Raw genomic sequence first — 13,503 nt, 5'->3', positions numbered from 1 at the left:
CACACACACACACACACACTACATCTAGTCCTTGTGCAATCGGCATTTTATCATTGTGACTTGAAATGGTTGATTCAAAGCTGAAAAACTCTGCAATTGTCCTGTCCAGTTAGGGTCAATGTGGTCGGTTGTGTATCAATAGATCATGGTTTTCATTTTTATGGAGCTGGGGATATTAATAAAAGTGACCTGAATTCAAATAGATGATCCAGTCTTTCAAAATTACACATGAAAGTTTCTTTAAAGCAACACCAAAGCACTTTTCCTCTGTTGCATGCACGCTATTTGTTTATACAGCACCAGCTTTGCAAATAACGATGTCCGCAGACATGGTAGAGTATGTTGCATGATTTTATGAGTATGATGTATTGCGACATCAGAAGCATGTCAAATTTGTAGTTTCTTATGTCTCATTCCATCAAACTACCGATCCACTACCCGATCTGGCAAACTTACATAGTGCGGTTATAGCCAATAGAGGGCCGCAAAGCGAATGCAGAAGTGCCGTTCACCCTGTTACGAGTTGATGAACCACTGAAACGATTTTGGGAACATTATTTTAAGGTACAAAAAACTCTTTGGTGTTGCTTTAATGCTCATTATCTCTTGGGAATCAGTCTTTAGACCTTGGCACTGGCATAGTTCTCTACCGGTGGAGCTGCGTAGTCAGGCCAAGAATACTGCAGAGGTGGGTGCGCAACACATTTTCTTTGCACAGACGAACAGGGATATTGGGATCCAAACTTTCAGGCAGCTGCAACCATTGCTCTTGTGGCTTTATGGAAACACACACGCACGCGCACGCACCTCTGCCAGTACACAGTAGTGCCTCCTTAGGCTTTTAGAGTAATGATGATGGCAGCATTGAGGGATCTGCCAGTGCTGCCGGTCAAGTAAACAGGCACACAAAGTCGTCGGCTTACGTGACACTGAAGCAGATGGTAATTGCTTTTAAATTGCCGCCAGATCCATGTGTAACGAGTGGGCGTGAGTTAGTGCAAAGCGCTCTGTCGAAAGTAGTCGAAATATCACAACTGCCGGAGAAGGAAAGATGGCAAATGAATTTTGTTTGATCTCTTGGAGATGGTTTATTATAGGTATTTAGCGGGAGGAATGAGTGTGAAAGTGTACCGCTCATGAATGTTTGATATTTGTTTACGCATCATGTGTAATCACAGGGCTTTGCAAAGAAAAGAGTTATTTTTCATCACAGCCCAAAATATGTGAGACAAAAAGTCATTGTGCCTAAATCATCCACATGCAAATGGGATTTTGGCTTGCTGAAGCGACACAAACCTACTGACCTGACAGGGAAGGTGGTAGACACAGGCAGTTTGTCAATTAAACCGTCGGCATTCCCAAATCTAGTTAAAAATCCTGCTGACTTTCTGTAAGACCATCACACAGTCTTACTAATTCTGTTTTCTACATGTTCTTACGATGGCAGCTGGCCAGCACAACGTCCTGCTCAATATAGCCATTTCATTATTGAGTGTTACCAGACTGAGGGTCCTTTCAAGTTTGCAAGATCTTGAGGGTAGAAAAAAAGTTCAAAAGCTGTCATAGCGCTCACAGTTATTGAGTAAATTATTGAATGCTAGAGTGCGCATAGCGAATGGGAGTGGGTCTGAGGAAAAGGGTGTGTGTGTGTGTGTGTGTGTGTCAGTCAGTCAGTAAGTCCGTCCTTCCGTTGCCCTTGTTTAAAAACGTATTTGAAAAGTTGGCTCAGAAATATGGAGTCTATGGATCTGATGAAAAACCCCTCTGATATCTTGCGCATGTCTTCCTCCTCATCCTCCTCCTCCCTTGTCCATCTCCAGGCTGAAGAAGGCCAATGTGGGCTATGAGCACATGTTCGAGGAGGTGCCCATCGTCATCAAGAACTCGCACCTGATCAACGTTCTCCTGTGGGAGCTGGAGGACAAGTCTCAGGTGGCCGACAAGCACGAGCTCCTCAACCTGTCGAGCAGGTGAGTTCTCCCTTCGTTCTGGAACTGACTAGAACTGACACTTAAGGCGAGACACGGCAGGTGAAAACATCGTTTTTTCATGCACTGGTCAATTTCGAGATTTTGAGCTAGTATGTTACCTTAGCATGTATTCTATCCCACTACTACAACAAAAAAGTCCGATTTCCACATTTAGATGTTTTTTTCGTTATATTGTGTCTCCTCGCGCCTGTATATTTCTCCTAAATTCAGCAAAAGTTAGCATTCTAACCTTGCATGCACTCCCGCGACTGTGGTCCAAAACATATCATGTGTAGTACCGTTGGAAAGCTCTGTTTTTCCTGTATCACGCTATGTGATCCATATATGGACACTTCCTTTGTATCAGCAACCAATCGCGAAAGTTCAAAGACGAGTCTAGGCTGAGAACGAAATCTCATTAGCTGTCTTTCAAGGCTATTTTCTCAAAATGAGTTTCCTCTCCCACTCTGAGCACGAAAACTCCACTTCAGAAGCACTTACATACACCAGACTTTCTAGACTTATGCCTAACTATATGTAGAAGATTTTTACAGAGGGGTTTGTTGATATATTATTCCTAGCCTGACTTACATGACATTTTATGCCTAAAACATGGCAACATTTAGGGCTATTGACATCATATTCTGATTTACAGGATAACAAAAGTAGATATTCATAAATCCCTCTGTACATTTTTCCCCATCTAATATCTGTACACAATGAAAACATAATTTTGAACCTGGCTGTATCCAATGCTCAGGTTCCGTGCCTTAAAATGTATGCATATTTAATTAGATAATGCCTAATTAATAATGCCTAAACGTTAAATTACAGAAAACTTGTAATACATTTTTTTCTCTTATTAATGTAAGTAATCAACTGGGGAAGTTTCATAGTGATATCTGCTTGTTAAAAAATTGACCCTATTCACCTGTAGTGTCTTGCCTTAACTGTATAAAAACCGCACTCACTGATGCACTTGTCTTATTGTAGTTTACATTTTAAATTGTTAGAAGAATTGTTTTTAAAAAGCTTTAATTTGTTTACCATGTTGTAAGTCACTTTGGCTAAAAAGCGTCAGCCAAATGTAATGTAATGTTCTCAAGACCATTCGAGAGCACAATCCTACCTCTCAGGGATAGGGTGAGCACACTATTCACTAAACCACTAGTGAGCTCACTATTTACTAACCCACTAGTGTTCACACTGTTCACTAACCCAGTATCCCTCCTTAGCTTCTTCTGGCCTAACATTAGAGATGGATGGTTTTAAATGATGGATGGTATTTAAAAACATATTGCTATTAGAGATGGATGGTTTGATCTGCCAAGGGCTATGTCTATTCTATCCCCATCCAGTGAAGATCTTGTGAGCTTGATCATCTTAGAATGAACCCTTTGGAAGCATTATATTTAAAGACACTTCCTCTAAATGGACACATCTTCAAAACGCTTCCAAATTATCTTTGTTGCTAACTTTTCTCACACGTACGTTTCCTGAACATCTCCGAGCTGTAGATTCTCGGGCCTTAACCTCAACCGATGACGAGACCCTCATATGTGAACCAGTTGAGTCACACTTCACCAAATATTGAACCTCCCCTGTTCAAGATGTGAATCATCCTATGTCTCAACGCAAGCTCCCTAACCTGCGAGTAGCAAGGGAGGCGCACCCCACCACTGAGCCGAATCCCCATCAAAATGCAAAACCTTGCAGATGCAGGTCTGTGCGCAGTAACTCGGTGGAGTTAGTCGGTGCGTAATCCTTCTTGTAATGTGTAGGCAGATACATGTTCGACGGGAGATTACAGTGGGAGAGTTACACACTTGGCCCCCCACATTTGCAGTTATGGAAATTTTCTTTCTTTTTTGAATGTTATTTGAATTTAAATTATTCATGTGGGCAAGTAAAGTTTCATGGGCGGTCACGTTGATTTGTGAGAGAATCTTGTATTGCACTGTAGCGGTGTATAGAGACGGTACACACTTTCGACATTGACTCTCTAATGACGCTGCAGATGTGTTTGGCGGTTTTCATTTGTAATGCAAAGCATCTTGAGGAGTTCTGCTGCCTAATCCTGGCTAACACTTCCTAACACTTCTCTTGATCCTTAACTCCAACGGCAAGCTGGCAGTAATGAATGCGACAGAGAACACAAGGCCCCGCCAGTATGCACAGCGACCACCTTTGTTTCGCAGACCTCAGATGGCATTAGTTTCGAAATGCTGCACATATTGACCTTTTTTAATCAGCGTCAGGCTGCGAGATAAATGGTTCTCGCCCTGCAGGTAATTGTTCCGTAACGCTGATTGAGACGTGTTTTTGAGTTACGGGTAAGGGTCAGTCACGGAGACTGATCCAAGCGGGAGATGAAGTCCCTCTCCGCCCCTTGTATGGGATTTTGGTTACCCTTGCAGCAAGAGCGAAGATGGAGAGAAATCGCTTAAGTTGTGGACATCAAGGATGTACTGTGTCCATTAGGGGTGTAACGGTACACAGAAGTCACGGTTCGGTTCATACCTCGGTTCGGACATCACGGTTCGGTACGAGTTCGGTACAATGGAGGGAAAAGCAAAACAAAAATGCAGAAAGCATTTTATTTTGTACATGTCTCAGGCTGTACCACCTAGTGTCATACAGTCTCTTCCCTGAGCTATCTGCAACAGCCTGAAGTGTGTAAGATGTAGGCTAAACAGTACAATAAGTACCCAGACTCCATCTGTAACTTGTAAACAAAATAAGACAATCAGCTATAAAACTGAAAATAGGCCTACAGCATCTCTTATTTCTGAAAGTGCAAATTACATAGAAAAATGATTTTTAAAAATCCACTTAAGCAAGACCTTCAACATCTGTGTTTAGTTGTATATGGAAGGGTCTACAATTTGCCTCAATATTTTTTTTATTGTGTGTAAAGTAATAATCTAGCCTACTAACTGTGAAAATATCACACTATTTTGCCTTTTTTTTAAAAATGAAATTGCTTTCATAAATTTCATAAAGAGACTACAACTAGAAGTCACGTGACTTTGCCCTTACTCACCGTAGCATGGTTTGTTTATTAGCCTGGTTAGCGTTGTCACTTTATTTTACTGTCTATGCACTTAACACTACCAGCTCCTCATGTGAGAAGTTACAAGTTACCCCAACATAAAGGTAATTACCACGCGATTTACATAGCTTTCTGTCATTACGAAATCATTTAATTTAAGCCATAGGTTTTGGCCCTATTTGTATGTGTATCCAAAGGCTACTGAAGGGCAGGCGAAGTTTTTTCCCCTCGTTTCAGTGATTGGTAGCCTACATCATCTGGGTGATGACTTCGAATATGTGTAGCATTTTTTCCACTCACATACCCTGCTGAACAACGCCGACACACAGTTTCATATTATCCACCACTCTTTCGCCTGTACTAACGTTACTGTAACTGAAGTTCTCAAACTTGCGATCTTAAAGAGACCAGCGGATCCTCTAACTCTTGTGGGTCTAACCTTAGTGCTGCTAATGACTGACGGACTCGACCGACGACCTGACAAAAAAAAACATAGGCGCCAATCAGAGCTAAGGCGAGGCTACAGATTAGCGTTAGGTGTCGCTAAAGAACTCCCGTAACTCTCGCTACTTAACAGTAATTGCGCATGACATTAATTAATCTGCACACGAGTTTTATGTATTTTTATACCGTGTATTCTCCGTGTAAATTCATGCACCGAACCGTGACGCCCGTACCGTTTCGGTTCAATACGAATACATGAACCGTTACACCCCTAGTGTCCATTGATTAGGTCACTATGTGCTTTGTCCAAAGTCAAGGACATGAGGCTCAAGGCTCTGCCATGCCACAGTGTCTTGACTATGCTGTTGTTGTTGATCTGTTGCTGCAGCAACCACCTGGAGAAGAGCCTGCAGCTTCTGATGGACCGAGTGGACGACCTGAGCCAGGACATTGTCAAGTACAACACCTACAGCCGCAACCTGAGCAAGCAGCAGCAGCAGAAACACCAGGTACTGTTGACCTCCACCCTCACCCACCTCACCCCTCACACCACTCTGTCCCCATAGCAACAGTGTCCGTGCCCACTGCAGTAACCCCCCTCCCCGCCGAGCCGCAGCTAGTACAAGGGATACATAAGCTTCTTCAATTACAAAAATTATTAGTAATTATTAGCACTGACCTCCCCCCTTGGTCCTGGCAGTCCGTACCCCAGGGTTGTTAACTCTCTTGTCCCTCTCGACCAGGGTGATGACAATGGATACATTAGCCTCTTTAATTAGCCACAAATTAATAATAATTAGTCAAATAACTGGAAGGCTGATTTTTTTCATTACTGCAATTGTGATGGTGAATAAAATGGTGAAATTATTGAAATAAGTGAAATGTTAAGCTTGTTGCAGGTTAAAATTAAGGTGGGGGGGGGGCGATGTTAATAGGCTCTGAATTGCCACACTGACGGTATTATTCAAACAGTTCAAACCTGACAAAAACTACGCAAGCAGAGACGTTGATATTGAATTATTCATTCTTTAATCAGCTGGTGTCCTCCTTGTCGGACACTGATAAGGCCGGTCAATGGACAGGCCAGGCCTGGTTGAGGCTGACATTTTAATTGATTGTCGACCCCACCCCCACCACACTGGTGTCGTATTGTAGAAGCTTGTCTTGTCCCCGAAAAGCCCTTGACATTTGTCATCTCCCCCCCCCCCCCCCCCCCTCCCCCCCCCCCCCCACCTCCCACCCCTCTATGCTTGCTGACTTTCCTGTGAGACAGCGCCTGAAATGGTGTCATAAAAAGTCACAGGGTTTGGGGGTTGGAGAGGATGCAGGAATCAGTGATGGAACTGATTTCCTCCTGGCTGGGTGGGGCCTCTCCTCTCACCTTACATGAGCGATGGACCAGGCTGGATCTCATGCATATGAAAGCTTGGTAGGTGAGCTACCCGCTGCAGTCAATCCCAGACAACCTGCCACTTGAACAGGTCATCGGTTGGATGTTGTCAGCAGAGCAGCCGGCGAGACGTGCTGTGATTCTCTTCACGGGACGCCGTGGCTGCTGAGCGACGGGAGCCATCGTGGAGCGGCACAGGGTGGATTGTTGAAGGTGGGGGGTTGGGGTGGGGGGGTTCTGATGGTGGTTTTGCCAGCCCGAGGTGTCTTGAAATTCCTGAATGTGACATCAGCTCGCCTCAGATGACGAGAGGAAAGGGACGGGGAGAAGAGAAGACGACGGCAAGAGGGCTGGGTTGGGGGCAAGAGGGCTGGGTTGGGGGCAAGAGGGCTGGGTTGGGGGCAAGAGGGCTGGGTTGGGGGCTAGAGGGCTGGGTTGGGGGCAAGAGGGCTGGATGTGGGCTGGGTTGGGGGCAAGAAGGCTGGGTTGGGGGCAAGAGGGCTGGATGTGGGCTGGGTTGGGGGCAAGAGGGCTGGGTTGGGACCAAGAGGGCTGGGTTGGGGGCAAGAGGGCTGGGTTGGGGGCAAGAGGGCTGGATGTGGGCTGGGTTGGGGGCAAGAGGGCTGGGTTGGGGGCAAGAAGGCTGGATGTGGGTTGGGGGCAAGAGGGCTGGATGTGGGCTGGGTTGGGGGCAAGAGTGCTGTGTTGGGGCCAAGAGTGCTGTGTTGGGGCCAAGAGGGCTGTGTTGGGGCCAAGAGGGCTGGGTTGGGGCCAAGAGGGCTGGGTTGGGGGCAAGAGGGCTGGGTTGGGGGCTAGAGGGCTGGGTTGGGGGCAAGAGGGCTGGGTTGGGGCCAAGAGGGCTGGGTTGGGGGCAAGAGGGCTGGGTGTGGGCTGGGTTGGGGCCAAGAGGGCTGGATGTGGGCTGGGTTGGGGGCAAGAAGGCTGGGTTGGGGGCAAGAGGGCTGGATGTGGGCTGGGTTGGGGGCAAGAGGAGGGGATAGCAAAGGGAACATGGAAAATGAGAATTCAGCTGAAGAGCATTAGTCATTAGTAATAATAATACTGGAACATGGTGCATTGCCATCTACCATTCCCTTTTAATCTTACCAACATATTTTCTTGATCCTACACAGACACACACACACACACACACCGAAAGTCTTTCAGAGCTTTGTATTTGCCCTGGTAATTCTTAATTGAATATTTGACATTTGATGAACATGTTGTACAAGGCCTTTGAAATTTGCTCTCCTAAAAGATTTCCAAAGGCCCTTTCAAGTTGAATTGGTTATACAAAGCAAGGCCAAGACCCGAGAGCTCTTGCACCCCGTTGCTCCCACCCGCCCACTAGTCACTAAGGCGGCCATCACCGCAGCCAGCGCCCAAATCTAACGTAATTACCTCAATCATCAATCATTTCCGCGCCTTCGTTCGCCACAACACAAGCAGGCTCCCCGGCGCGCCATAGCAGCCAAACGACTCACATCAATCACCATTTAACTTCAAAGAACAGTGTGCTGTGTTGGTGGCACGCCTGCTTGAATCTTATCTTGAGGATGAAGGGGGGGGGGCGTGGACATTTTTTACCTACAACACCCCCCCCTCCCCAAAAAAAAAGATGGAGAGTATTCTCAACAGGGCAATAAGCTTGTGCTGCAGAAATTGGAAACAAATTTATTACCATAAGACATGGCAGCCATCGAGCCGCGTGGCTCGGCATCACTTTCGTAATCCCATAGCTCAAACAAGCAAGCCAGCCTCAACCAGACGCTTTCCCTCTCCTGCCAGCTGTGCTTTTTTTCAATTTCGAAGGGGAAAAAAAACACAGAGTTGAATTCCAGTTATAAAAGTGAAATACTAAATCGTCTTCCAGCATGAACTGAAATTAGAGAGATTACCTCCTTTGCCTTAGAAATATTTGGTCACTCGGCAACAGGTATTCAAACAGGCATTCAAAAGCTTGCAGCTGTACCTGGGTCAAAGACATGACGAGTCTGTGTCCATAACACTGTGTTATACTTAAATGCTTCAAATATCAAACTCCAAAATAGTTATTCTGTGCTATAGTCCTCACTTCAGTTGTATAATTACACCATTAAACATAAAAAAAGGCAAGTAAAAGTAGTATGTTTGCTTTCTTGGCATTTGTAATGAATGTGGTCTGAATATTTAAAGAACAATACCTTGATGTCTTTCTCAAGTATTGAAATAACCAGGGGACATTTGTTAATTTGTTAAGTCTTTCAGTGTGACACGGTAGAGACCAGTATGACACCATATTAAAAACTGATAGGCTTGTGTCAGTCTGAGCTCATCAAAAGCACCCCCGAAGACCTGCTATGATGCTGTAGCAAGCATAGTTGATAAATATTTGATCATTTCGTCTTTTCGTGGCGTGCTAGCTTGAGTCACAAAAGTGCACATCATCCAGAGAAACGGCAAAGAAAACACACTTTTATTTCAAATGTTTTTTAAAAGATTAATTATATGTTGTGAATAATTGTGATTAACTGTATTGATCCAGATCAATGTTATTGGTGGCTTGTTAACTACACACGATACGTCACCAAATGTCTTTGAATCACCTGCATCCATTGGCAGATTTTGCTAGTGTGGTAAGTGATTAGACTTGGAAGGTGCTTGACTTACATTGGTGAGACGTTTGTCGGCCCATTGCAATACCCTGTGGCCTCTCTAAATAGAGCCCCTGGTGTCATTGCACTCAACGTCGCTGAAATTACATTACCTGTCTCTTCACAGTGGCTCTTTCGAGTCTCGTATCCCTTGTGTCTTTGCACAATTTCATTGCGCCCCCGAGACCATGCAGAGAAATTCTCCAAGTAATTGCACATCCACGATTCACACATGTTCTCTCCTTCTTCCCTCCCTGGCTCTCTCTCCATCACTCACTCACTCACTGTCTTTTTTTCTCCCCAATTTCCCCATCTCCTAATGTGCTATGTTATATATTTTTTGTCCTCTGTTGCTATGTTACTCATTGTCTTCTCTCTCTCTCTCCCCCTTCTGTCTCTCTCTCTCTCTCCCCCTTCTGTCTCTCTCTCTCTCCCCTTCCCTCTCTCTCTCTCTCCCCTTCCCTCTCTCTCTCTCTCCCCTTCCCTCTCTCTCTCTCTCTCTCTTCTCTTCCCTCTCTGTCTCTCTCTCTTCTCTTCCCTCTCTCTCTCTCTCTCTCTCTCTCTCTCTCCCTTCCCTCTCTCTCCCTCTCTCCCCCCCTCTCTCCATGTGACCTAACAGTATGTGCAGAGGCGGCAGCAGGAGAATGCCCAGAGGCAGACTCGCGGGGAGCCTCCTTTGCCGGAGGAGGACATCACCAAGTTGTTCAAGCCCCCACAGCCCCCTCCACGCATGGACACCCTCCTGATTGCAGGTATTGACCAGTCGCCAGGGTCCCAGCATCAGACATCACACCACAACATTCCCCTCATCAACCACAAACGTGCGCACACACACACGCACGCACGCGCACGCACAAACACACAGATGCACAAACATGGGAGTGGTGGAGCAGTGGTGACGTCGTCGCCTGATAATCGGTCGGCCCAGGGTTCCATCCCCGATCCTGGCCTTGCCAGTCCTTGTCGCTTTGGATAAAAGCGTCTGCTAAGTTCCAGTCAACTTTAACTGCACTAACTTTAATTTCGCTCACATCCTTTCTCCCATCTCCCAAACTATCCTGCAGTTTACTCCTGCCTCTCATTATGCCTGCCTTCCCTCACTTACCAAACTCCTATTCTCACTTTCCTTCATCCTGAATCCACACATTTTCCAACCCAGAGGGCTTAGGGATTGTTCCCCTTCCAGCTCACCTTGATATTTAATGGAAGGGGCTGGTGGGTTGGAATTGATCTCCAGATTGCACTTTGAATTGATCTCTTGAGCATGGAAAAACTCCCAGAGTCAAAGTGTTTAACGCCACCATGTAATTAATTTGCCTCCAGTAAAGCAGAAAAACCAAAGCCTGTTTTAATGCCTTTCAAGTCTTGGTTGATGTTGATGATGGTGTGTGTGTGGTTGATGTTATGTGTGTGTGTGTGTGTGTGTGTGTGCGTGTGCGTGCATGTCCATTCTTTTTAATAGGACAAATCAACAACTATTGCCAGAATGTGAAGGAGTTTACTTCTCAGAATCTCGGCAAGCTTTTCATGGCTGAGGCACTCCAAGGCCACAACAGCTAGAGCGCTGCTGAAAGGAAGCTGGCGCCACGCAACAGGATTTGCTATCGAGACAACACCGCACCCAAGCGACCAACCCACACACAGGCCTACCTTTTTATGTTCCACGTGATAATTGACGACACGGGGGGGAAGAAATGGTCTGGGATAAACAACCCTGTATAGGTCATTTTGAATAAAATACAGTAAATAAGTGTCTTTACAGTTTAATTACTGGTATTGTGTGAGTTTTTGTGTGTTTAGGAAAGGGTACATGTGTGTCCAGCAGGGCTGCTGCCATTGTAAGTAAGTAAGTAAAATTTATTTATAAGGCACAAAAAATACAGTATACACTGACCAAAGTGCTGTACAAAGTGCAAAAAAGACAGTACATAACACAAACGCATACATATAAGAGTACATAAATACAGATCAAACAATCATAAATGGGCATTGCCTGTCTGTCTGCACTTGTTTCCCTTATATCACCTTGTATCAAATAGTGGAAGTGCATCAGCCGTGTTGCCCCGATGGTATCCCATTATTTATTTCTCTGAGACAGCTATCTTAACATTAGAGGCATTACCTTTATAAATGTGTCTGTTGCCTTTTGTAAACAAGCTTATTGGGAATTACCCCATATGCAAAAATTAAGCTACTGCCAACTTTTGATGGCATGGGCAATACAGATGGGATCGTATTATCAACAATAGCTGACATTAGCAATCCGATAAATAATCCTATGATCAATGTTATGAGGTATGATGATGAACGTTCATGACTGCCGATTTAAAAGTACATCTGTGTACACCTAGAATGTGATTGACGTTACAGAGATAAAGGCATGTCTGCCTAGATTGTTCTGTCTGTTATATCCAGAAGTTACCACTGAAACATAAACATTGTGATCACTGGAGAAAAATGAAGGACACATCCACCTCATTGCTAGCTTATGGGGTTCACTTTTAATAGAGCAAAGCAATTTACATTGGCAGTAAACTCTAAAATAACATGCCATACTGACGCATGCACTTGTGTGTGTGTGAGCGAGAGACTCACAGAAGAGATTACTATTGTTTGAATACCAGTCACTGGGGCTTTTTGCTACAACATTTTTCTTTTCTGATGACGCACTAACAAAAGTCTCACTGAAGGGGTCATTACAGTTTTTCACAATTGCTAAAACACTAAACCCCACTCTGAACCGAATGCTCAGCTGCCTGAGAACACGTTTACTGAATCGATCACTTGACAAAAACTTAAACGGTTTTCCCCTAGTAAAACAATTTGCAAATCTCATTGACTCGTTTAGCAAAACTCTAAACATTCTCATGCAATAAAACACATTTTGTACTGTGATGTACTTCAAAAATAAACACAAAGAAAGCACAGATGTCATAAGTTAAACCCAATAACTCAAAAATGTATCACACTTTTTTCAAATTGTGAGACAACCAATATGAGACAGTTCAGAGTGCAAACAGGTTGCTGAAGGCCCCAGCTGTGGCGCAACTGGCTGGGGCACCCGCACTGTACGCCGGCGACCCGGGTTCGATTCCCGCCCCGTGGTCCTTTCCGGATCCCACCCCGACTCTCTCTCCCACTCACTTCCTGTCATTCTCCACTATCCTATCCGCCATAAAGGCATAAAAAAAGCCCCAAAATAAATAAAAAAAAACAGGTTGCTGAACAGTGCAGGTTCATATCAACAGTCAATCAGTAAGGCGTTTAGAGTACATGGTAGGTTGTAGACTACGTTTCTTTTGGAGGTGCGAAATGCACTTATTGTGTGCAATGCCCTGAACACTGTTTTCTATTTTTTGATGCAGTGTGTAATGACTGCTCAGAAGTGTTATCATTTTGACTGGTGTGTGAACGATCTGAAGACATTGTTTTGTTTTGAGCACAGGTAAAAGACCAAAGACCCTAACCTGAGGCCATTGTTTGATTTTGCAAGAAGTGTCAGGGGTTTTGTGAAGGTGATTTGGGAGTGGGATTTTGTGTTTACATTTTTGAGTTCAGCCATTCAGATGAATTTCAGTCAAATTATTGGAATAAGAATCCTGATTTTTAACTTGTTTGCCTTGATGCCCTTACTTGCATGTGGCCTCAGTGACCTAAAAAAAATATGCCCCACCAAAGACAAAGGGGTCTTGCTCCTGAAATCATGACATTCCACCCCTGGTGCCAGTTTCAGGGTGCCTCCCACGTGGAAATGGGAGGGCCAATGACTCAGGGTTCCCACGGGTCATGGAATTTCTGGAATATCATGGAAGTCTATTCCAGGCATGGAAAGTCAGGGAATTCTATAATTTTTGGGGCAAAGTCATGGAATATAAGGGAATTTTGTAGCAGTTTAAAATGTAGGCAACTTGCAAAAAATAATACATGAATTCAAATATTTCCACGCAGAATTTGAGTGTATCTGGTTATTAGCATTACTGCTCGCTTGAGTAGCCCAAATGTATTCATTCAATG

General features: G+C 44.6%; 1 protein-coding gene across 1 annotated transcript in view; it reads left to right on the top strand.

The window, feature by feature from the left end:
• Window positions 1-11,256, top strand: part of LOC143118896 (eukaryotic translation initiation factor 3 subunit H) — a 35,715-nt gene extending 24,459 nt beyond the window's left edge. The window contains exons 5-8 of the mRNA XM_076280032.1: window positions 1,821-1,970; window positions 5,855-5,975; window positions 10,109-10,241; window positions 10,952-11,256. Coding sequence (XP_076136147.1) covers window positions 1,821-1,970; window positions 5,855-5,975; window positions 10,109-10,241; window positions 10,952-11,049 — 502 coding nt within the window. The 3' untranslated portion in view covers window positions 11,050-11,256. The remainder of the gene's footprint in view (window positions 1-1,820; window positions 1,971-5,854; window positions 5,976-10,108; window positions 10,242-10,951) is intronic.
• The last annotated feature ends 2,247 nt before the right edge of the window (window positions 11,257-13,503 follow it).

Source organism: Alosa pseudoharengus, unplaced genomic scaffold, assembly GCF_046254945.1.
Source record: "Alosa pseudoharengus isolate Yale_2024_CS ecotype anadromous, Long Island Sound unplaced genomic scaffold, YU_APseudo_1.1 YU_APseudo_1.1_scf_12, whole genome shotgun sequence".
NCBI lineage: Eukaryota > Metazoa > Chordata > Actinopteri > Clupeiformes > Clupeidae > Alosa > Alosa pseudoharengus.
This window is presented reverse-complemented; position numbering and strand designations above follow the sequence as displayed.